We start from the raw sequence: 24301 nt of genomic DNA, 5'->3' as shown, positions 1-24301 counted from the left end.
CTCTCAAGGAGTGCATCTCCAAACAGCCAGCTCCTCCCCTCCACTTCCCTCCCTCCTCCGTTCATCTGACTGTCACCCATCCCCACCCCCTTCCAATCCCGTACTCTGGAGAGCTGGGGGCAACCTCCTAACCAAAAAATCTCTGTGTAGTCTGCACCCACTTTCTCCCCGCCTTCTCAGGGGACATGAACAGCGTCTGGCTGGGACAGTGGTGTCTGTGTTGGTGCCTTTCAAGATGGGATCATTAAAAATATGTTTTGGGGCTTGTGACCTCTGTTATTTGAATAGCACAGTGAGAAATCCTCCTTTGCCCACTGTTTACTTTCTTTGTCCTCTCATACAAACCGGCAGACAAGGGATTGCTTGTTGCTACAGTATAAACCAGAAAAATACCAATAGGAAGAAGCAGCTGTCATATCAACTGTCTTTCAGTAAACATTCAAGTTTAAAAATATACAGAAGGAGCCACTGGCGTCTCCACACCCTGTATTTCTGCTGCAGGATGGTACAAACAATTCTTTCTAGCTTTGAGTTTTGTTAGTCTATTCATACAGATCTAGAATTCTAGGCTTCATACACTTTGTATTCTTGCAAGCACAAGTATATAATCTAAAATTTAAACTGTACTGGAAAGAAACAATGTAAAGAGTGATGCATGAACAAGGGAGAGCTCATTATGAGTGTGTTTTACAGCTCCTGAGACAGCTCTCAGGGTGTACTGTCTTGCAATATAGCTGTGAAGAATCACTAATGCTATAATTACCACACCCTCTTCAACCATAGACACTGGAGAGGCACAAGTGAATAGAGAGGAGAGAAAAAGATAAGGGGGGGGAAAGTATGCTGGTGAAAACTTCAATGAGAAGTGAAGAGGGGGAGATGTGAAAAAGGAAAGATCATAGAGGTGTGGAAAGGGACTTAAAACACACATTCAAAGCTAGCTGGTAAAATATACTGGCATCCCCTCACTCTTTCCCCATTACCCTCAGCCCCCCTGTTTTGCCCCCTGAGGGTCTCTGCATCTTGAATGGGAGATCAGAGTGTGGCAGAGGGGAGGGGAGGTGACCAGATCAAAGCATGGGTGTTTGGGTGAGAGACAGGGATGGGGACTTCATTAGGGGTCGAGGTCAGGCATCTAGTGATTAGCGGTTACCACCAGACTGCAGGGACAAGTCAGACTACAGAAGCGGGGGCACGCGAGAAAAGGAATGTGTGATTTCACTGGTGTTAAATGTGTACACGCATGAGTGAGTGTATATGTGTACAGTGTGCATATGTGTGTTTGTGCAAGTGTCCTTACCGACATAGAGGCTCCACCAGATCCCGGTCCAAAAAGTCGTGGTCCCTTTTCACTGAGGAAATATCAATTGGAAACAGGGAATCTGTATGAGAGAGTCAGAAAAAAAGAATAAAAAGAGAGAATGAGTTTTGGTAGTTAGTGACTGACAGGAGACAGAGCGGTTTTCTCCGCAGGGCAACCGATGGCGAAGTGTGGCAAAACTGCTGTCAACACCTGTCATTTGAGTCTGAAGCTTACAAAACACACATACACATTTTCAAACCCCAAAATAATTCCACACAATGCCAACGCCAAAATGACTCAAGCCTTTTATTTTTGTGATTCTCTGTGTGTGGTGGCATACTGCAGGCATCATGTGTGCCCGGGAGCAGCCGCAAAGTCTCTGAGGCCAGCATCCATAACCCGACATTACTGGAGCTCACAGCAGCTCTCAGAGAAACGCAGTGTGTTGGTGTGTGTGTGTGTGTGTGTGTGTGTGTGTGTGTGTGTGTGTGTGTGTGTGTGTGTGGGGATTGCTGGTCACTGGATTTTAAGAGCTACTTCTGAGATTACTGGGGCCATTTCCTGTTTGTGCCTCAACTGTATGAGACCAGATGATCATCACATGAACGAATGCCTGTAGGTTTTTACAAAAAGGTGGAAGGAGGGCAAGACGGGAGAAAGGAAGGAGGAAAGACGAAAGAAAGAGACAGCAAGAACATGCTGGCTTTAACGGTGGGGAGACTGGAAGAAAATGTGGTGGGCTTCAGGGAAGAAGGAGAAAGGTGGAAGGAAGAAGAGAGAAAGAAAAGCTGTGCGAGTCCCAGCAGTGATAACAAGGCCTTTCCCATGACCCCTCCCCCTGGACAGGAACTGAAGTCTGGAAATAGAACGCAGCCCAGAACTCAGGGATATGAAGATGGAGAGATGGCAGGAAAAGAGAGAGAAACGGACATGATGGAAAAAATAAGACAGAGAGAGAGAGAGTCAGAGAGAGAAAACCAGAAGCAGGAATAAACAAAAGGAGAGCTTTGAAGGGGGCACTTTGTGTGAAAAAAAGGCAGCTTGGTAAATGCTGGCTACTCGCGCGTGCGCACGTGTGTGTGTGTGTGTGTGTGTGTGTGTGTGTGTGTGTGTGTGTGTGTGTGTGTGTGTGTGTGTGTGTGTGTGTGTGTGTGTGTGTGTGTGTGTGTGTTACCTTCATAGAGCTGGGCGTACTGTGGAAATCCTGCTGCTCTAAGCCAATCACAAGCCTCCTTGGCCTCAATCTCTGTAAAGCCAAAAAAAGGCAGAGGCATGTTGAGTATACACATCAAAAAACTGATCATAGGGAGTTTTTGGCATTTATGGTTTACCCTCTGAAACTGTAAGACAACCCTGAAAACAGAACAAATAAAACAGGGTTGAAATGGGCCCTAATATGGCATCATTTTATTATTATTATTATTAGATTTCATTCTGAGAATTCCAGCGGACTGATCTTTCTTTTATATACCTAACTGGATGTGTTTATTATTTGCTTGCTAAAAATATACAGATAAATTAGGAGCCTAACATTGTAATTTTCTGTTATCCCTATCCCAACCTTTTCAGCAAATATCTCACAGAATTACATTTTTCCTCTGGGAATTCATTGGAATGGTGAGATTGGAAAAGCTGGAAGTGAGCCAGTGAGGGACTTACACTATCTTGACAGGACAAAGGAAAAAGTTTACACAGTATAACATTACATATCCTGTACATCCACTCAGATAACCAGCAGTCAGATTTAAGCCGTTAATGCATGTATTTAACAGGCCTTACACATGGCACCACACCCCATTAGTTGCTGCCGCCAGCACCACAAGACATTTTACAGGCATTTGTTTTACTACTTTTTCCATCAGCATATGTATTGCTCACACTGCTAAACTGGTAGCTCTGAAATGAGTGTGTGTGTGTGTGTGTGTGTGTGTGTGTGTGTGTGTGTGTGTGTGTGTGTGTGTGTGTACATTTTCTTTATGAGCAGAAACTGATTAAACTGCTCTGCAGAGTTTTGTGCTGACAAAAACATTTAAATGATCTAGGTTCCAGTGATCACATAAGTACATGTACTTCTATAGAAATGAATTCTCAGTTTAAAAGATATAAATATACACATATAAAAGATATACAAAGTGACCCATTTACAACAGGAGAGGTGGGAGAGCTTGCAGCAGGAGATAACCCACAGGACAAAATAAGAACAGAAGAAATGGCTAAATGAGGACTTTTATAGTTCAAAATAATATGAACGTCCACACACAGTTATTAAATATAATACAGTAATGCCACTTTCATTAAAAAACAAACCAACGGCCACCTTATTTCAGCATCAGTCTGCAGCCGCTGCTCGTGTCTCATACTTCTTTCAAAACCCCACTCATTCACGCTCACTTGTCTCATTCACCCTCACTTAGAGGTGCTGGCAGTGAATGGGAGAGGCACCGCAGAAACACAGGGGACAAAGTTCAGCAGGGCAATAAAAAGCCTCCATCTTTACCATCAGAGATGTGAACGGTCAGAGGAAACGATCCTTTCACCGCAATCCAGCAATTACATCCCTCTCCCAACATTCTCAGCATAACTCGTCCCTCTAAATCACATATGAAGCAACACGAGGGCAGATCATGAAAAATATGTTTTGTAACACTCTGAAAATAGACAGACAGAGAAACTCCAGTGAGAAGCATTTCACCAGCGTGAGCCTGTGAGAAATCTGAGGAAATCTGAGGAAACAGAGAGCTGAAAACTTACTTGAAGCCCTCATGGTGCAGGTGATGACATGCTTCTATTTCTCTTTCCTTTGCTCAGGCTGAAGTTTCCTCTCCATCCCAAGGCACATCCATTCGCTGCTACCCAGCTTTCCAACAAGTGCCAACTATTCTGTACTTTCTTCCTCGCTGCCTATCCAACCCTTCTGTTTACAGCTCTGCCTCCCTCTTCTAGTATGCCCCATGCAGGTTTTCTCTTCCCTCTAATTTTCTCCTCAACCTCCTCTCTCGCACTTTCTGCTTTGTTAGGATCCACATTCAATATCTCTCTATTTTTACAGCTCTCACTGTCTTACGCTGCACTAGACTCCTTCCTTCTCCTCACTCTTGTTTAAGTTTCTTGCCTTGCTCATTCGTGTGTACATTTCTTTCAATATATTCCACACAACTGTCATTTTTTCTCTATGTATAATTCAATTTTGTTTACATTTTTTCCTCAATACTCTCTGCATATTTCCTGCTCTTAAACTTGCCTTGTCCCCTCACAGTCTTTCTCCAAACAAAAATACTCCTCACACATTTTCCTTCATCCACTGTCCTCGTTGCTTCTTTCACTGAAACCTCTTCATCCTTTCTTCTTCTTTGCTTCTTTCACGGAAACCTCTTCATGCTTTCTTCTTCTTTGCTTCTTTCACTGAAACCTCTTCATCCTTTCTTCCTCTTTGCTTCTTTCACTGAAACCTCTTCATCCTTCTTTGCTCCTACAAGAAGCTGGTCAATGCCACCAGCTCCACATCTTCTTTGTCACTACCAGAGCTGCTGTTGCCCCATCACGTCTTTAGAGGAAATGGCTAATTCCAGCTGGCGTTCGCAATAGCCAGCCCCTGAGGTCACAGCCTGACGACTGGTAGACGCTAATTCCACATGTCAGCGGAACCTAGCAAGGAGACTCTGACCTCTGCCTCTTTCTTTTGCTTTACTGTACAACACTGCAGACGAGAACAATGTTTGGGGGGGTCTATTGTGTACGCATACTCATACAATACACACACACATAGCTCACATATTTAGCGCAGTCCAGATGTTACCCCCAGTGAGTCAGAGAATGCAAAAAGGATGAGACAGGCAGACAGCTGGGAAGGGGAGGGCAGCTGAGATGGACAGACCCTGTGGGAAAACCACAGGGAGGAAGACATACTACACCACTGAATGTGAGATTTGAAAGATTATCGAATCCTTTTGTAGAAACCAGATTTGTTTTTTACAGGAGATGCAGATGAAGAATCAAAGAATTGAACAAGTATTGTTTGTGTATCTAAAGCTTGATTATTTCTCTGTGCCGCAGACGTCCATCGTTTTCAAATTAAAACACATCAATGAGCCACACAGGTTGACACGTTCTGTCACTACAATAAACATGGGCACTGATGTTTACTGTGAGTCAATCCCACATACAGCGTTGTGGTGTCATAAATACTCACTAGCAAACCAAATTTTAAAAATGGTCAATAAATGCATCATTTACTCCTGTTTGAGTAACTTTGGCTAAAAACTACAGGAAATTACTGAGCCCTTTACATATTACAAAAAATATATATACTATATTTGTGACCCAAAAACTGGTGTAATTGAATATAAGGATGATGATTTGACGTGTATATCAATTTCAGAGTCAAAATCAGAATTTTTTCATATGAACTTGTTGTGAGTTTTCAAAACCATTGTCCATTTCACCAAACTGGTTTTACAAAATAAATATGACAAACACATAACCTTCTCCAATGATATTTGAGCTGCGGGAGTAAAACACAAAGTACATGCTGCTGCCTCTTATTGTGCTGCAGTATCCTGCCTAAACAATGAAACATACAATACAAATACAATGAAAATAAAAAAAATACTGATTTAGTTCCAATATATTGAAGTATACTTACAAACACATCCTATTACTAATCAATTGACCGCTATCAGAATGCTTCAAGAACTTAAAAACCCTCAGTTTAGAAATTGCATTTACATTGACTTTTTTCTAGTTTTGAAGATATAGTTATTTTGTTTTTGTTTGTTTTTTACAAAACAGAGTACAGTGTTTGTCCCTCTGTAATTGGCAATGCGTCTCTGTGTTTGTGCACAAAGGTGCCAAGTGACAAAGCTCCTGTCAGCGTGGCAACAAAGCACTGCTATTCATCGGTGCAGAATTTAATCAAGAGATTAATTAGTGCACAAACATGTTATTAGTGGGCCACAAAACACACAAACGCACACAGTCAGATGGAGCTAATCCAAGCTGCCTACCGTGCTTTTGCCTCTGCCTATTCCATGTTGCTGCATTCCTGCTGTGGAGAATATATGACAACAGGCAGCAAGCCCCTTGAACAGCAGCAGGGAAGGTAGACAGATGGTATGTGTATGTCAGTGTGGGTGTGTGAATATGGGCTTCCATGTGTGGGACAATGGGACTGTAAGGTGATTCCTTACATAACAAGGGTGCCAGCTATGTTACATAATACACATAATACAAGCACCCCGATGTCCTCACAGCATTTTCTATGAAAGTGTGCCTTTGCCTTTCTTTCTTCTACCTTTCATTTCCTCCCTTTTATCCACTGCCAGTAACCTTGACTTTCTGACAGCCTTTTTTCCTCAGCATTGTGTCTGCCTCATACTCAAAGACCCTGAAGTGCTTGTATGACATAATTTCCTGTTCTGAATTTCCCAGGCGCCCAGAGCAGCATGTGAGCTAAGAACAGCAACAGGAAGTTCCTGGACTGAACATGTCAGTGGGACTTAGCTGGACAGACCAATACAAGACTTTATTTGGTTAATTTAATAAAGCTAATGCTTCTTTAAATGCTGTTTATTTAAAAGGGTCCTTTCACTCAAAAGTAATTTGATAAATAGAAGAGATAAACAGCACTGATAAGGGACAGAGAATAGATAACTTATAGTTTGCAAAGGAGTATAGGCAAGAATTGAGAAGTCATAGTCCTCCTACAAAACGGCATACACACACATACACACACAGGATGCCTGGAAAGCAGCCATATTCCCACATACGCTAAAGCACTTAGTCCTTTGTGTTTAAAGGTCACAAAGAAAAAAAAATAGCAAAGAAGGCAGAGGAGTGATGGGAGAGAGGGAGGAAGGAAGGGACGGAGGGAGGGAGGGAGGGACGTTAAAGAGGAATATGTCTGTCCCGTCCCCTATGGTTCATTTGCGATGATGTCCAGTCCCCAGGAATGTAGTGTAAAACAGATTCAACACTGGCATGAAATCAGTGCAGGCCCCGGCGCAGAGCCTCCTGTGCATCGCTGACTGACAATCAGAATATGTACATTTAGGAAACAATTTGGTCTGCAAAAAGTCTCCTTAAAGACACCTATTACATGAAAATGACCTATTCGCAATAGCCAAATTAAATCGGTCTTTTCGGGCATGGCATGGGATTTTAATTCAAGTCATTAAAAACTTATACCTCGATAGGGTAGTCGCATCATTCAATCAAGAGGCAAAACCATTCTTTCTACCATTATTTACAGATTAGGCATTTTGTACAGACGGTATTTTGGACACACCATTGCTCCACATACATTTTGGCTAGCAACATTCAAATCTTTGAGCGAAGATTTCAGTACAGCTACTGACCCACGTCCTTTAATTGCTATTTTTGGCGTAAGACTTGAAGATCGTGACTGACCATTAAATATGTAAAATATGGTGGCCTTGCTTAGCTTATTGGCTCAACGTCTCATACTGGAAGAAACTAGAAGACCTCGAATCCCCCATCCCATGTAAGATGGATCAGGGATATTATGTTTCATCTTCAGTTGGAGAAGATGAAATTCACCTTGAGAGTTAACAAGGATAAGTTGATGGGTGTTTGGATGCCTTTTCTGATTTACTTTGATTATGTAACCAGTGTAACCAACTGGGATACCTCTTGACTTGGGTCAGGAACTTATATTATTATTATCATATATAACTTATATTAATTGTAGGACGAGATTATGTATATTTGGTGAACAATGTTGAAGCTGTTTACTTGTTTTTTGTTCGTTTGTTTTGAACTTGCCGTGTATAACTTCTTATTTTCTAATCTGTATTTATACTAGATTTATTCTAGAGGATCTTGGAGTTTGGGGTGTGGTGGGAGAGAGTGGAGGATATACTGACAATATGTGTGATGATAATATGTGATTGTGACACGTTTAAGCTGAAAACATCAATAAACAGATTTCTCAAAAAAGAAAAAGAAAGTTAGAAATTATAATATATAATTATAAGAAGAAATTATTAATAGCACTGAGCTTATGGTGGGATAGAATGAGAAAAGAAGACTGAAGGTGATCAAGTTGTGTATTTGGTTATGGCACTTCTTCCCCAGCAGAGGGGGTTAAAGCAGTGTGTCACAGCAATCCATTAAAATCTCTGTCAAATTATTAAATGGATTCAGGCTATGATCATATGAACGGGATGTATGTGCTGCATCTTACCCATTTTGCCATTTAGTGATTAAACATTTATTATCGGCTGGCTGCATGTATATAGTTTAGAGCTCAGCTTGGATTGGCCGTTGGTACAGCCTCATGGTTTGGCAGAGCAACAGTAGTTGTTGTGAGTGTAACAATGAGTGATAGTTCACTTTTACTCTGACAGATGCACTTAATGAGAGTTGCTCTAGAATCTCAGGCTTTCTTGAGTACTTTAAAGAAAATACAGATGGGTGACGACAGCGAATTCAGGGTCACTGAATGTTTGTATATGAAAATAATGCGGGCCTTCATAGTCACCAGATAAGAACCCAACGGAAAGCTAATGAGATACTTTGGACAGAGGTGTTAGACAGCACTCTCTACTATCATCAAATTGCCAAATGAGAAATATATCTTAATGAAAAATGGTCTTCATCCCTCCAGTAGAGTTCAGAGACTTACAGTTACTTTATAAAAAATCAACATACTTAACTTTATACTGACAGATCATTACACAAAAATTAGGCAGATATCAATTAAATGTCACTGCCAACTTCACAAACAGACATCATAACCTTGGATGTTTTGTGGGGGTGTTAACAAAGCTGTTTTAACCACCACTCAGACTTTGTTTTAATTTTCTCCAGCAGTGAGCAGCCCCACCATTTCCTTTGTGCCTTGCATTGTGGGAGAACAGTGTCCACTAAGCAGGGTATTTTTAGTATGCATACTGTTTTGAGTATATTCTCCTGTGTGAACAAACTGTGTACGGAAAAGCTGCTTGGATTTAGTATTTAGTATGCTTTTGGGACGAAGTTTCTGTGTGGGTTTTTCCTTTAACTTTACAATTACTGATTTTGTTGGCCAGCTTGGGGCAGTGGAAACAAGCTGTGAACACAGGACTGACATATCACCTTTTAAGTTGATAACAAACAAACAAACAAACAGCTGTCTTTTTCCATCAGAGACAGATCAACATTAGCATTTATTTGCAATCATGTTTCTGGCCACCTGATGAGCATGAGTCAGACATTTGCTCTTCTTTTAGCTCTGTTTTTAGTCTCCACCAACTCTGGAGTAAAAAATCTGTCTTTTTTCCTGCTAAATGTTCGGCTATGTTCACCAGTTAATTACTAACTTTATCCATTTGCCAATTGGTGCTAAGGAGGTAGTGTAGAGTGTAATACTGCAATAGTGTTAAACATAGTAATTTGATCCAATGTTATTATAATAATGTATTTCTTTTAGCCAATTGTCTGTATATAGGCCAAGTGCATATATAAATCTAAATGGCAGGAGGGTGGGTGTACTTTGAGATATGAATCAAACTACTGCTTTTGAGAACTTTCAGATGTGGGTTTGGTTAGGTCACTGAGTTCTTTTGTATTCAAGTCTGTCGAACAGCCTACCAGCTGCTGAGAAATGGTATGCGACTGGGGAGTGTGTGCGAGGAAGACAGAGAGAGAGAGTATGATTGAAGACAGAAGAAGATATAACAGGAGAAATGTGTGTTTTAGTGCAAGAGTCAAAGAGTAAAAGTTAAATAAGTCATACCATCACCCAAAATCAGCACAGGCATAAACTTGCTTCTCCGTCTACAGTACTGTACATTCCTCGCCTGATGCCACAGCTGTCATCTTTCACATGGCAGTTTTTTTCGATGCTTCATACAAGGTTTGGCTTGCAGAGGTACATATATCAACAGGCAATAAAAAAAAACCTAACACTAGACTTGACACGTTTCTTCTCCTTCATAAGACCAGAGCCATGTGCCATGGTACAGTAAATCAGAACAAAAACATAACACAAACACACTATCTAATCTCTTTTTAACCCAACCAACATCGCACCTGGAAAATCCTCGGAATACACAGGAGAGTAACTCATCGAATGTAACTCATCACACATAAGAATAGCCAGTGGAGTAGCCCAAGGCCTCTTTCTGAACACCGGGATGTTCTGTTTACTACCCGGGAAACGTAAGTCATGTGACAGGAAGTTGAGGAAGTAACCATAGAATACAAAGCTGACGAGGTGGGCGGGGAGGGGGCTACAGACAAAAACAATAACACTACGGTCCTTTAGGGTTTGTTATGACTTCTTTCAGATTTATGAAAGACATCTTTGGAGGAAGAAATGGCTCCCTATATCTATCTGATTAAAACCAGAAAGACGTAGGAGTATTGACAACATGTAAGCATCCCTAAAAAGCATGATGCAACAGAAAATAGGCTGGTTACTTCTAAAAGTCGGATCAATTCCTTTTTGGTCAAATATTGAAAAATTCCTCAATTATGTGAAAAGGCGGCTATTAGAATCTTCCTTTCTGTGTTTTAAAACTGACACGCCTTCCTTATCAAAGCTTAAATAGTTTGAATCTGTTACCAGCTCTCTCTCGAACAGATGAAGGGTTCCTTGAGCACATCGACAGGAAAAAAGAAAACTACAGGGAAATTGCCCTAGTTCGGTCTTAAATACTAAAATGACAGTGTCAAATGTATTCATCTTCCACCTTCCTCTTGTAAAAACAGCAAATCTGGAGGAAAAAAATACAAGCAATGTGATTTTTTTGAGAGAACATTGAACTAATCAGGTCAAATTCAGATCACAGACACTGTAAAATCAGTCACAAATCTAATATTGCTAACAATAACTGAAGGACTCATTGCCAACTTAGCCATATCTCTGTATTTCTACCTTGTGACAACCTCCGTAGCAGCTGCTGGCGGGCAATGATGCGTGAGAGGCGCAGGGCTGAGCGCCGTCTAGGGGTGCCGCCCAGCCTCAGGTAATAGTCCTGCCCGTACGGCGTCATGGCCTCCAGGCAAGTCCCCTCATTGGTGCTTTCACTGTCACTCTCGCAGTCATTACTGTCTTCCTTGGCACTATGATCCATACCGCCCACAATGTCATCAATTTCCATATTCCTACTGTCTATGAGATCAGCACTGTATGCACTGTCCCCAGTTCTGAAGATGTCAGCACTTTCTACATCGTCCTTCGCATTGTCCACACTGTCAGTGACAGCTTCATTCGTAGGGTGGGTAAATTTTCCGATAACTACACCACCAGTAACATCCTCTTTTTCGTCAGTTTCCATTCCGTTTGCATTGTCCTCACAGTATGGACTGTCGTTTGCTGTCTCTGAGGTTGCCACACTGTCCATATCAACTACAGCATCCACATCATCCATAACGGTCATACTGTTGTCCGTAGCCTCCATAACACAATGATCTAATCCTCACTAACCTACAAGTCTTCCTCCTACTCGCCCTGATGAGTTCCTGCGTGAGCCCTCCTTCTGAATTCCTGCCTCTAACATGTCCTCACTGGAAGCCGAATCAGCTCCCCACACGCCGGCCTCCTCCCTTCAACTCATCACAGTCAAACAAACACATCACACCACCTTGTTCTGCCCACAAACACACACACACACACACACACACACATGCTGACTTCTCAGCCGAGGAGGAATCACAAACTTGCTTCCACAAGGTCTTTCCTTTCGTAACATGACCAGCAGCCAATGGCATGACAGCTTGGGGAACACTGCCCTGCTTCCTGATGCTGTGCCAGAGTCACAATTTGGTACATGCCTTAGGCAAATGTGCATGTGAGTGTGTGAATGTGTGTGTGTAAGAAGAGCATATCTGGGATGGAAGATGTGATGAGAGCGGGGATAGGCCTGGAAAAAAAACACTATCCCAGCGGCCATGCGCCAATGTGAAATGAGAAAGACCAGAACAATAGAGAGTGTGTGGGTGTGTGATACTGCACTGAGGAATGCATACAGGAGCAAACCTATTGTTACCAAAGTTGAGCAGGATTGTAATGCCATTGAGAAAAGTTCCACACTAAATCCACACTATCAAGTTTATACCGCATGACATTTAACAGAATTGATCCCACTGGTCGAAGAAGTACTCAAATCCATTATTTAAGTTAAAGTACCAATATCACAACGTAGAAAAATCCCATTACAAGTTCTGCATCCAAAAGTTCAGTATTAAAATCAAAATGTACGTACGTATCAAAAGTAAAAGTATCCGTCCTGCAGAAAATGTCCCTTGTGACTGATACATTATTATATATGACATTATTAGATTGTTAATATTGATGCATCAGTGTGTAAGCAGCGCTTTACTGTTGCAGTTGGTCAGGGTGGAGATAATTTAAACTTTACAGTAAAGATAGTTCACTCCAGTGATTCCCAATCTATGGGTCAGGCCCCTTCAAAGAGTCACAATATAAATCTGAGGGGGTCGTGAGATGATTGGGCAGAAAAAACAAAGCTCTGCTATACAAATTTAAGTTTATTTTTTGGACTTTTCTTTAATATGTTTTATTTTTTTATGAAATATTGGATACTTTTAATACCTTGGGCCTCAAACAGTGAAATAAAACAAAATCATGTGACAAGCTTGAAGGGAAATGTCTCTTTGGGGGAACAAACAACTCATAGACATCTGAATCACGATAGAGCCAGACACTTATTTTGAATGAGGTCACAAGTCAAAAAGATTGGGAACCACAACATGTTGTTTTATGTGAAATCTTAATCCAAAAAGTAACAATAACTATAGATGTCAAATAAATGTGGTGGAGTAAAAATATATTCCCGTAGCGTAAAGTAGCATAAAATGGAAATAGAAATTGCACTCAAGTACAGTACTTGAATAAATGAACGTAGTTACTTTCCACCACTGACTGATCCAGAACATATACACCACCCACATTCCCTGCTCGGGCATCTTGATCACAATAAATCTGTTGTTAAGCTGTTGCAGTAAGCAATGCTAATGTCTGAACTGTATGATTGAATGTTGCCATATGTAACAGAGTTGGCGTAAGTAAATTCACAGATGGAGGAGGAAAGTTCATACTTTGACCTAGTTTGGCAGAGTAGTGAACTGCCAGGACTAGAGGATATAGGGGGTCATTTTAATTCATTTTAGGGAGGAAACAGGCAGGGAGTCAAGAGTGGTGCACATGAAAAGTAGGTCACAGCAAAGTCAATTTCAGGTCAGCTGTCACACACACATACCTGATCTCACAGCAGAGGGGTATTACTGAACAGCAGAGGTTTTTAGTCTACAGGTCATACTCTGTCAGAGAGGTGCGAGTGAACAGTCTGAGATCCCTTAAATGTGCATTAACCACATACTCCATATGTTAATGCTCAGCCAAATAAAGTCAGTGAAGTTGTGAAATAAAACATCTGTGATTTGATTTGATTAGACTGCCCTCTTGAGGAACTCTGGTAGACAAATTCTCACAATTTCACTTGCACACTGCACAATGGGAAGTATGGACTGACTTTGTTTAATGACTTTTCATGTCAGTCTAGATGAACTGACAAAAAGAAAACACACTCAAAACACTATGCAGCGCACTGAGCAAACCTTCCAACTGATGCAGGGCACAAGCAGGCTGACTCAGTAACGTGATAGTGAGCTAAATAGATGTGTGTAAATGGATTGGCAGAGGGCAGGGCTGTAGTAAGTGGTCAGTAAAATAATATCCATCGCTTTGTCTCGGTTACAGCAGGCCAAGACAGGACAGAAACTAAACAGGCAAACTAAAGAGGAGACCGGAAAACCAGAAACAGTTGTGTGGCAGTACAGATGATCAAATATGCAAGGGGCATGACAACAAACAGCTGGATAATATAAAGAAAAGTAAATACAATAGTCCTGTTTTGTGAAGCTCCAATGTTTGGATGTTGTTAAGACCATGTCCAAGTTCTGATCATTAATGTCACGATCTAACATCAAGGCCCAAACCTTTGCCTCTAGTTCAGGATAACAAATATAAACATTAACCCTAAATACAAATTCCCCAACGCTCATCAGTTCTTTTCTGCACTGATACATCTGCCAATTTTCAACATGTCATTGTCCATCCATCCACTCGTCGTCAACCGCTTATCCCAGCTAACATCGGGCAAAAGGTGGGGTACACCCTGGACAGGTCGCCATATCTATGTCATTGTGCCATTCACAATTAAACTTGCATAGCGCTTGGAGAATATGTTTAGGTCTAAATAGAAGTGCCTCAAATACTTCTAATACTAATTCTAATTATCTAATATAAAATCTAATAATCTAATATTAACTAATACTAATAATCTAATAATCTAATATAAAATCTAATAATCTAATACTATCTGATACTAATAATCTAATCATCTCTTTTGTGAAGTCTCTAAAAATATTTGCGATACTAAATAGATATTGTTTCTTGATACACAAGAGTAGGAGTGATAGTGGTAATATCAAGAGAGAAAATAATGTAAATGAGGAAAAATCTGCAGGTCTCATTATAAAAAGCCCCTTAGGAGGTTTTAAGTGATTACAGGGGGACACTGGTTTAACCAGTTTGAGCTCCACAGTCAAGGCATTCCCCAGCTTACAGCCAAGGGACCCCATTCCTACGCATCTACGACTGCACGTGGGCTCAAAATAGATTTAAAAAAATATCTGCAATGGGACAACTGTGAAATCATGAATGTACTTCTCTTAATCTTGCCGATCCCGAAGCTGTATAGGAAGACTTGCTTGTTAACACAGCTAAATAAGATTTCCAGTTTGTTGATACAGCCTTGAGATTATCTATGAAAGAAGCACAAAGAAGAGGCTGCCAAATGTGTCTTCAAATGCATTAAGGGCCACTAACAAGAATCTATAGAATCAGTTTTAGCTAGCTGAGTATTTTCAGTATAGCAGCGAAAGACAGCTCCAGGTGGGTGAGGTGGCAAAATGATACAGTAAGAATGATGACCAGTTTGAAAGAGATCAGTCAAGGTAAAGGTTTAGATTTGTGTCAACTCATTTATCTGCATTCACATATTCTAACAGCCCCCCCAACACTCCCACCGAGGCGACCAAGAGCCACAAATCCCTGGCGCAAAGGGGAGCTCTGACCCCCACCGCTAACCTAAAAAATCTGGGGGATTACAGCTAAATCCAGGTGCTATTATGTACTCTCTACTCTTTTCACACACACACACACACACACACACACACACACAAACATACAGATGACTGAATAGAAGCATAAACACAATCAAATTAATTTTAACATTCAGTCAGTTTCAGCTCCAGGATGCTGTTCTGTCCATTTGCTGATTAATGCATCCATCTAGTTTGATGATTACAGTTGCAAATGTGCCTTTTTCTATGCGACTTGATGATATTTGTGATATCTGAACTGCATCTGAAAATTAATATGTTTGCGCATAAGTGTTCTGCTTTATGTGCGTTTGTCCTACAATATTTGATCTTGTCTTTCTCAATGTAACTGTGTTCATTTTTGTTCATTTTAAAGTACATTACTACAACTACATAAACTGCAGGGACATCAAAATAAAATAAGAAAAAAAAAAACGGTCCCTGACAAATCCATTACACTGTTTAAATTTAACACATTTGACCAACTCCCAGCATGGACTTCCTTATGCAATGTGCCATTGCTTCCACATAGTGGAAAATGCACTGCTGAATGCTAGCATAACGGAGAGGCCAGATGTGCACATTTTAAGAATTCCCCCATCTCAAAATCTGATCCAGACAGATGTGAACTGTGTGCCTTGTGAGCTGATGGGTTAAGCAATGGGTGAGGGAGGGTCGGTGGAGGAGGGGCTGTGAGTTTGAGGGGCGTTTGGGGCTCTAGGGGACAGGAGAGAGGGTGAGAAATTAGGTGAAAGAGGATTACTGGGGGAGCAGGTGTTCTCTGGTGCTCCATTTGACTGCCCTAATTAATTGTGCAGGAGGCATCACTGAAGCAATAGTCATCATAATTAGTAATTACCCATCATGCAATAGTGAAAACGATCTTTAACAATGCCTAAGTGGCCGTTTGCTGGTCACACATACGATTTATCACTGCTATGCATTTGAATACGCCTGACATGCACACAGAGGCTTTGACCGATAGCGTTGCCTGTGGTGATTTGTGGATGTGAATGTGGGAATGTTCATCGTGTAATTTGCTTAAGAGGCAGACATCTCGGTAATTACATTAAACCGAGGAGACAGACTCTCTTTCCTCCCCTTCCCTCACTTTCCTCCCTCTCCGACGCACAGTTGAGAGAGCGAGAGGCACATAAACTCTGCGCATCCAGGCCACTGTAAATAGAGCACACCGACTGACCCTCCAAACTTGCTGCATTGGCGCGTACATGGAATCTTTGACTCCATGCAGATATGTATGAAATCTGATATCCCAAATATAGGATCGCCGTCGCTCTCTCGAAAATAAAATAAGCAAAATAAACAATTCTACAGATTGGAACTGCAAATGGTGAGCGATTGGCATCTCAAGCCCCCGGCAGGACTCCTGTCCACAGCACATGCCTGCGCTGTTAGGAGCACTATATTTGACAATGACCTTCCCAAAATATCAGGGAGCGCGCAGCGCGTGACGCGTCAGGCATAACACATTAAGCAATATGCAGTTAAACTTTTGTCTTCCATTCTAATGGCCTATTATTCAGCAGAGTTGTTTAAAATGGTTTATATTCCTTGAAGTGCGACCAACAGTAATGTCCTACAACAGTGACAAGCAAATGGAAAATATTCAGACCAAGATATAGCCTAGACTGTTTAATTTTTTAAAACAAACTGGGTGGGTTAAGGCAGCAGTTCACGTCTCAGGCTGTCTTTATGTAGCCTAATAGATCATTTGACAGACTCAGTCAAAATGAGTATATTCCGTATATTAATGTAAGTTTCACTTCCATTGGTTTTGGCTCTCTGACCTGCCAGCCGTCTCTCCCGGACATTCCTCCAAAGCAGATCCCAAGCCTTGGATGTAGAGTCCCGCAGCTGCTCGCTGATTGACCGCCGCAGCTGCAGCTTGGCAGACCTTCGCTGGGTTGTCATTGCGGTGCAGCCGGACGCATATTCCCTGACTTAAAACCAGCGCTCCGTCTCCACCAGTTATTCCTCAATCCCTTTATTCCACTGCGAGCAGCCCCGGCTGGGACGCGCTCCCAGGCTGCCGAGTCTGGCTGCCGCAATGGTCGTCACCGCTTCACCTGATAAAGCTCCTCTCGCGCTGCGTCACCTTCCTGCACCAGCGGAGGCGGACGAGGTCCTATTCGCAGGATTTGGACCCACTAAAGACAATGTGATTGAATTCATTCAGCATTTCTGACCTCCTCAGCCCCCCTGCCTGACTCATCTACAGTAGCTGGTGTAGAAGGTACAGCAATGTTTCAGCATAACTTCAGCATGTGAGCCTGGATCTCTGACAAGGCGAGCCAGATGTGAGGGGTGGTTTTCCCCCCTCCCCATGTGTAAGTCTCTCTAACGCCCCCCACACACACACCAAGCCTACATGTTCTCCACAACCCAAACACACTCACTCACTCAAACAAGGATCTCTTTCAATCCCGTTGATACACACTAATAACACAAAGTCATGCCACACAAACACACACACAAATTGCAAGTTGTGTTGCTAAGAAAAGCTTTCTTTAGCATCTCTGGTCAATAACATTTTCAAACAAATTCTTAACCTAATCATGACAAATACCCTGTATTATACGTTTTTAAAAAGTCTCAGAGAGCCTGCCAGAAAGCAGCAAATTGTCATATTTGAGAAGCTGGATACAGTGAATATTTGGAATTTTAGCTTAATTGTCAGTCTCGTTCTGGGATGTTAATGTTGTCTATGTTGCCAGATATCCACAGGGATAACAAAAACAAAATGGACAAAGGAATCCAGGGTACATTTTGCATGTGCTTCAGTGAGTTTTTCCTATAAGTGCACAAATTGGTGATTGCATCACAATATGAGTGAATATATGTTTGACTAACTGAGATAAAGAGGAGTGAACTCAACAGCATACATGCTCCAGTCAGCCTTTGAACCTAAAGTGAAAGTGCACAAACATCAACTGTCTGAGGTGTCTATCTTTGTGAGACACATTCAACCCCCTCTGTCAGGTCAAGAGTTTTGGGAATTTCATTCTAAGCTCTAAGCTACTTCTGTGTTATCCCAGGAATGCCAGACAGAGCAGTCAGACCGGCCAGGACGCTCTTCAGCTGCCGTCTGCCTGACACCATCGGAAGTCCTGTCTGTAGTGTTGAGTTCCAGGTCAGCATGGATCCCTAAGTAGAGACCTGATTCACCATTTTGACCTGTCGAAATACACTTGACATCCCAAGTAGTCAGCAGAATCCTCCACTTATCTGGACACCGAATCCCACTTTTCTTGTATGCTTGACTGACATAAATGGGGCTATGAATAATCGCTTGGGGATGAGCATTTTAGTCTTCACCCAAAATGTGATTTCTGCAGTTGGACTGGTTCCCCATCAAACGTACAGCAGCACACGTGTTGGAGGGGAAGGCTGTTAAGGCCTTACTTTCCCTGCATTGCCCTGCCAAGGCCTGGTGTCCAATGACAGAATAGCTGAGGAGAGACCCGGTGATTTATATTCCTGCGTTACACTGCTGAGATTCACGACTGGCACTGGCAGTCAGCAGTGTTGAGAGGGAAACTGTTTTAGAAGGAATGGAAGATGAATAATGAGTGGCTGAATGGAGAAGGAAGGCACAGAGGAGCTGAGGGGAGAGTAAAACAGACATGTAGAAGATCAAGTGTGGGACAAAAGGAACAACTAAAACATGCTAAATGACACACTTCGTGGAATAAAACTTCTGATGAAATGACTCTGTTTATAACACTTCTGATAAAACAGCTCAATGGGATTCACAATCATTAGTTTTGCAAAAACAGGATGAAATTTGAAAGTCACACAACACGTTTCTTTCACATATAATTATACTCAAATGAATGAAAATGAAACTGGGAATAATGGGAAAGTATTTTTGGTGAATAGAGAAAGAAATTTACTACTTATTATTCACACATAACATAAAGGCAGTCGTATAAGGAGCTGAAGAACTTTTGCTTCAAAAAATGACTTGTTTCAGCTCTTTTCACATATTATCCATTTTGAACACAGATGCAAGCATCTGAAACAGTGGATCAGCTTTATTTGAGTTTGTATTCCGAGCTGGCAAAAAACCACAACATATATGGACATATGGCATTGTTCTCTAAATGAAGATATTAAGGATCCCTTCAAAGAAGATGTAGGTAATGGATACAGTTGTGCCGGCATATATTTTGAGTGGGACAGCACAAATCATGTTGAGGAGAGGACTGAAAAGCAGACAGGGGAGGAGGTAGTGAACCTGTGTGTGCCATTGCAAAACAATTAAGGATTTGAGAAAAGAGAGAATGATGAAAAGATGATGATGAGAGCATGAGACAGGAATAAGAATTATTAATTAGTTATTTATTTTTATTTAAACACACACAACTACACACGTACATTTACTGTTTTTATATTTTTTATTTTAATTCATTTATTATAAATTATTTATGAACTGAGTGTAATTAATTGTTCTTTTGTATTATCTTTTAAGCTTAGGCAATATTATTCTTTGACATTCATGCCAATAAAGCAAAACTGAACTAAAAGATAACACACCCAAATGTCTTAGAGAGTCATGAAAGATAAAAACAAGGTCCTTATTTCAGACCACAGACTCCTAAAGTTTCCAGTTATGCCTGCAGTTTATTGCAAAACAAAAGAATTAAACTTTGCTGACATTTCTCCTTTGTCTCAGATATTCACGGAGAAGAAAAAAGCACATCTGTCTAGTGTGGTAGTGACAGTTCTACTGTAATAAGAGCTAACAGGAATATTCAAGTACTCAAATAAAAGGTGCTATAAGGGTTATGTGTCGTAGTTAAATGGCATGTTGCTGAATGGTGGAAAGCTTTCCTGTCTCTTTCTGTTGTACTCAAAATATGTGGATTATTTTACCAAAAAATATCTTTAATCAAAGCAGATATACAGTCTCTGCGACAGATTGCATGCGCACATTTGTGATGTTGTTTGTACAATGGTATGTGTGTGGTGAAAGTAGAGCATAACTGACACACACGTACGAAAATAGGTTATTTTTCAAGCATGAAACACAGCCGAACACCAAAGTGTAACATAAACCCCGATGGTACAAGACAGTGCTGACGTGACGGTCAGTAATCTCGACACAAGAGCCATACATACTACATTGTGTAAAGACGTCAAATCCATACAAATATAAAGTATAAGCTAATGTACAAGTGAATGCATAAATATTCTGTTTTCATTTGCACACATATATACATATTACCTTGTGCCCTTTGTTCCCTGTGCAAATGTGTGTGGGCTGCAGGATTATGGGATTTTAGCACATTATCGCAGCCAGAGACAACAGGCTTAAAATCAGAGCCACCCGACATAACTGTGTTTTCTTAAATCCTTTTAAGCCCTCACTACAGTTCTTTGGTAACTATATTGGGATAAGCAGAGGAGTTAATGAAAAATTGTCCCAAAACATTTTCCAGGGACAATATATAGATTTCACAAAACACTGTTTTGCACATAATTACTGCAAGGTTAATGTAAAATCTTATACTGATAAGACCCAGAATTTGCATCACTGATGAGAAGGTCCCCGATTGTTCCTTGTTTCTATTTTTGTGAGAGAACTGCCTATTTTTTGGAAAGGACAACACCACTGATTTTTAGGTTTAAGCATCTTGAGCCTGTGAAACGGCTGTATAATGTCTTCTGAGGCTCTGGAGGGAGCTTTCTTACTACAGACTAAAAGTCAGGATATCTTCACTGCTTCCCTTTTAAACATTCTTTTTTTTAATCGGTCTCTTGTGAGTCCCAAAACTTTTTAGAAGTGACCTACTCAATCGTTAGAGTGCCCCTTTAAGGAAAAATAGGTAGTTTGTGATTTTACAACCTCTATAAGCAAACAAGGAATTATAACATACAACAACGGATCACCAGCACAGCCAACAGTAACCTTTAAAAGGTCCAGTTTGTAATATTTAGGAGGTTATATTGACAGAATTGCAATATAATATATAACTATGTTTTCAATATTTTAGAAAGACCTTACACGATGAACCGTTATGTTTTTATTACCACAGAATGAGCCATTTCTATTTACATACACCATGGCCCCCTTACATGTTTCTACAGTAGCCCAAACAGACAAACTGCTCTACATAACGTGTTTCATCACTACGTTGAATATGTACAAAGAAGAAGGAAGAAGTAGTGGTCGCAGTAGTAGTTGTCTGGTTTATTAGAAGTAAGAAGAGAAGTGAAATTTGGACAAATGGAGGACCACGTGTATATTAGCACAAGATTCAACAGAGCATGTCGGCCACCGTAGCTTCTCCTACGCCAGTGGTCGGCAATAGGCGGCCCACGGGCCAAAGCTGGCCCGGCAGCAATAATATCTGGCCCATGGCCAGATTACTTTGATAGCGAAAAAAATCGGCCTGGGGCTGAAATGATGATCTTAGTCATGACAGCAAAAGTTACTCACATAATCACTTCCTCTTAAATCACTTCCTCTTAAGTGATTATGCCTACAAAATAAAAGCGCAAGGATGTCTTTGCTTGCTTGACACACCTCTGAAAAAGCTGTCAGAAAACGTGAGATCGGATTCTCCTGAATGAGAAACACAGAAATTTCCCGTGCCTGGAGATACTGGGGGAATGAAAATAAGCGCCCATTGGATGATTTGGACCAATCGTGGAGGGGAACACACTCCTGCATTATGCTTAATGTGAACATGTAAAACGATCTCTTCATAATCAATTTGTTGAAAAGGGAGAAATATAACACTAGCATCAAGTAAGTAGGGATTGAACACCATCCTTTGAACAGGAGTCCTGTGCACTACTGCCTGAGCTAAACAGGCACACAGTAAATGGTGGATTATAAATAATAAATTGACTATGTTCTGGCCTGCCATCTAATGACTTGAAAAAAATTTGGCCCGATGTCAGACTTATTTGCCGACCCCTGTCCTACCTGCTTTAACACAATCATTGTTCAGAGTTTCTCAAAAAGACAGGGGTCAGACAGCTAATTAGAAAGGAGAATCATACTGAGCTTTAAAGGTTAGAGAATAAAACTTCTCATAGAACCAGTACCTCACTTGCAGCACAGTTGCAGTTAGAAATACAATCAAATGGGTGGCTGAGACTGAAATTTTGCAAATTGCAAAAATTGCAGGACAGGAATCCTATATTTTTCTATAGAAATGTGCAGTTCTAATATGAATAAACCTAACATAAATTTTCAGATTTATTTTTGAAATAAGGAACAGGATTGGGGCGGAACAGGAATTCTGATTTTTTTATTTTACTGTCATGGGAGTGGGACAGGACACTATGGTGTTACTCTCTACCCAGCTATCTCTTTTGTAAGAGAAATGAACACCTAGCAAGGTAATTGTACTACTGTGGGACACTATTTGACCAGAAATTGTGGAGACAGAATGGATTGTGGGTTGAGATTGAGAAAGAAAGAGGCCACAGGTTAGAAATAAAACACTTCTGTGGGGAAACTACAAAACCTCCAATAACTTTGATCCAGGCTCAGTTTTGTGTTTCTCCCCTGTGATGTTGAAAGCTATGATATGTGGACGGTAAGCTGGTCCTTGAGGTCAACCTCTACCCCGGGTAGCGAGAGAGAACACAGCAGTGGCCAATCAAAACACCAGCCTAAGACATTCCAGGGATCAAGCAGCCAATCAAAGCAGCCCAATAGAAATGTTCTGGACAGACCCGGGATCTGATTTTCAGAACAAATACACAGCAGAGCATGGGCGTCTCCGCCAGGAGAGCAATCAGATCTTGCAGTGGTTACAGAAAGGGATTTGGAGAAGGCTGCTGTCTTCTAGAGGCAGAAAAAGTAGGAGAAGGAGATGGTGGAGCAGTGGGAGGAGGTCCAGTTTCTCCCTCTTCTTGCTGTCAGGTCATCTTAGGTTAGAAAATTGTAGCGGCACGATGAGCCAGGGTCAGAAATACTGCACAAAGTGCATGTGATGATCACAAAGAGGCTCAAAGCACTCTCTTGTTAGAGTGTCGCCAACGGATAGAGATGATAGAGAAAAATACTACAACATAAGTATTTCTAAATCACAATTACTAATGAAAACTGAATGTATTATTTTTAGCTGAATATTGAAAACATTTGTCCATTTTAAACATTCATCCATCGTCAACCGCTTATCCTGCGTACAGGGTCGCAGGGGGCTCGCGCCAATCCCATCGGGCGAAAGGCAGGGTACCACCCTGGACAGGTTGCCAGTCCATCGCAGGGCCCATTTTAAACATGATATCCCTAAAAAAAATAAAAAAAACATTTTCCATGGTTTTCCATCACTAAGACTCTCCTGCATCGTGATAGCCTTACTGTAAAAAGTCAATAGCTGCATATGCACACAGAGTGTGGGTTAGCAAGTTCAGGCTGATCAATAATTTAACCAATCACGTGATCAAAGACTGTGACAAAAGCATCTTGTCCAACCCACTCCTCTGTCCCAGCTTCTTGAAATTTACATGTTTGCTCAGCTACCATGTACCCTCTTCAACTTCCTCCTCCTACTCCTCCCTGCCACTCTCTCGCCGGCCTCTGTCTTCTATTTTCAGCAACACTCAATCATTCAGGCCAAGCTGCTCAGCTCACTCGACTCTACTGTTTGAGATTGAATCACCAACACTAACATTGTCTGTCACCTGAACAAATGCTTGAAATACTGAGATACCCTGCAATCAAAACTAAACAAATGAGGAATCCAGACGGAGAATCATCTTCATACAACTGAAGAATCCAGAAGCATTCCACATCCTCTAAAATAAATTGTCAGCAGCTTGTTACGTTCCGTGAGCACCGCTATTCTACTTAAAGTGGAAAACCTCCAGATTAAATGAAACCAT

General features: G+C 41.2%; 1 protein-coding gene across 6 annotated transcripts in view; it reads right to left on the bottom strand.

The window, feature by feature from the left end:
* LOC119895716 (stAR-related lipid transfer protein 13-like) overlaps window positions 1-24301 on the bottom strand; it is a 55798-nt gene that overhangs the window by 10724 nt on the left and 20773 nt on the right. For 2 of the 6 annotated variants that reach the window (XM_038708992.1, XM_038708994.1), the window contains 2 exons: window positions 2478-2549; window positions 1301-1382 (listed from right to left, as the gene is read on the bottom strand). In XM_038708992.1, coding sequence (XP_038564920.1) covers window positions 1301-1382; window positions 2478-2549 — 154 coding nt within the window. Of the gene's footprint in view, window positions 1-1300; window positions 1383-2477; window positions 2550-3800; window positions 3965-4054; window positions 5142-11180; window positions 11859-17241; window positions 17627-24301 lie in introns of those variants that run through there. The other 4 variants (XM_038708997.1, XM_038708993.1, XM_038708998.1 and 1 more) reach the window with 4 other exon arrangements.

This window comes from Micropterus salmoides, unplaced genomic scaffold, assembly GCF_014851395.1.
Source record: "Micropterus salmoides isolate LMB-PRFRI ecotype aquatic unplaced genomic scaffold, ASM1485139v1 Ms_hic_scaffold_9, whole genome shotgun sequence".
Lineage (NCBI taxonomy): Eukaryota > Metazoa > Chordata > Actinopteri > Centrarchiformes > Centrarchidae > Micropterus > Micropterus salmoides.
Note: the sequence above shows the minus strand (reverse complement) of the source record. Positions and strands in the feature narration are given on the sequence as shown.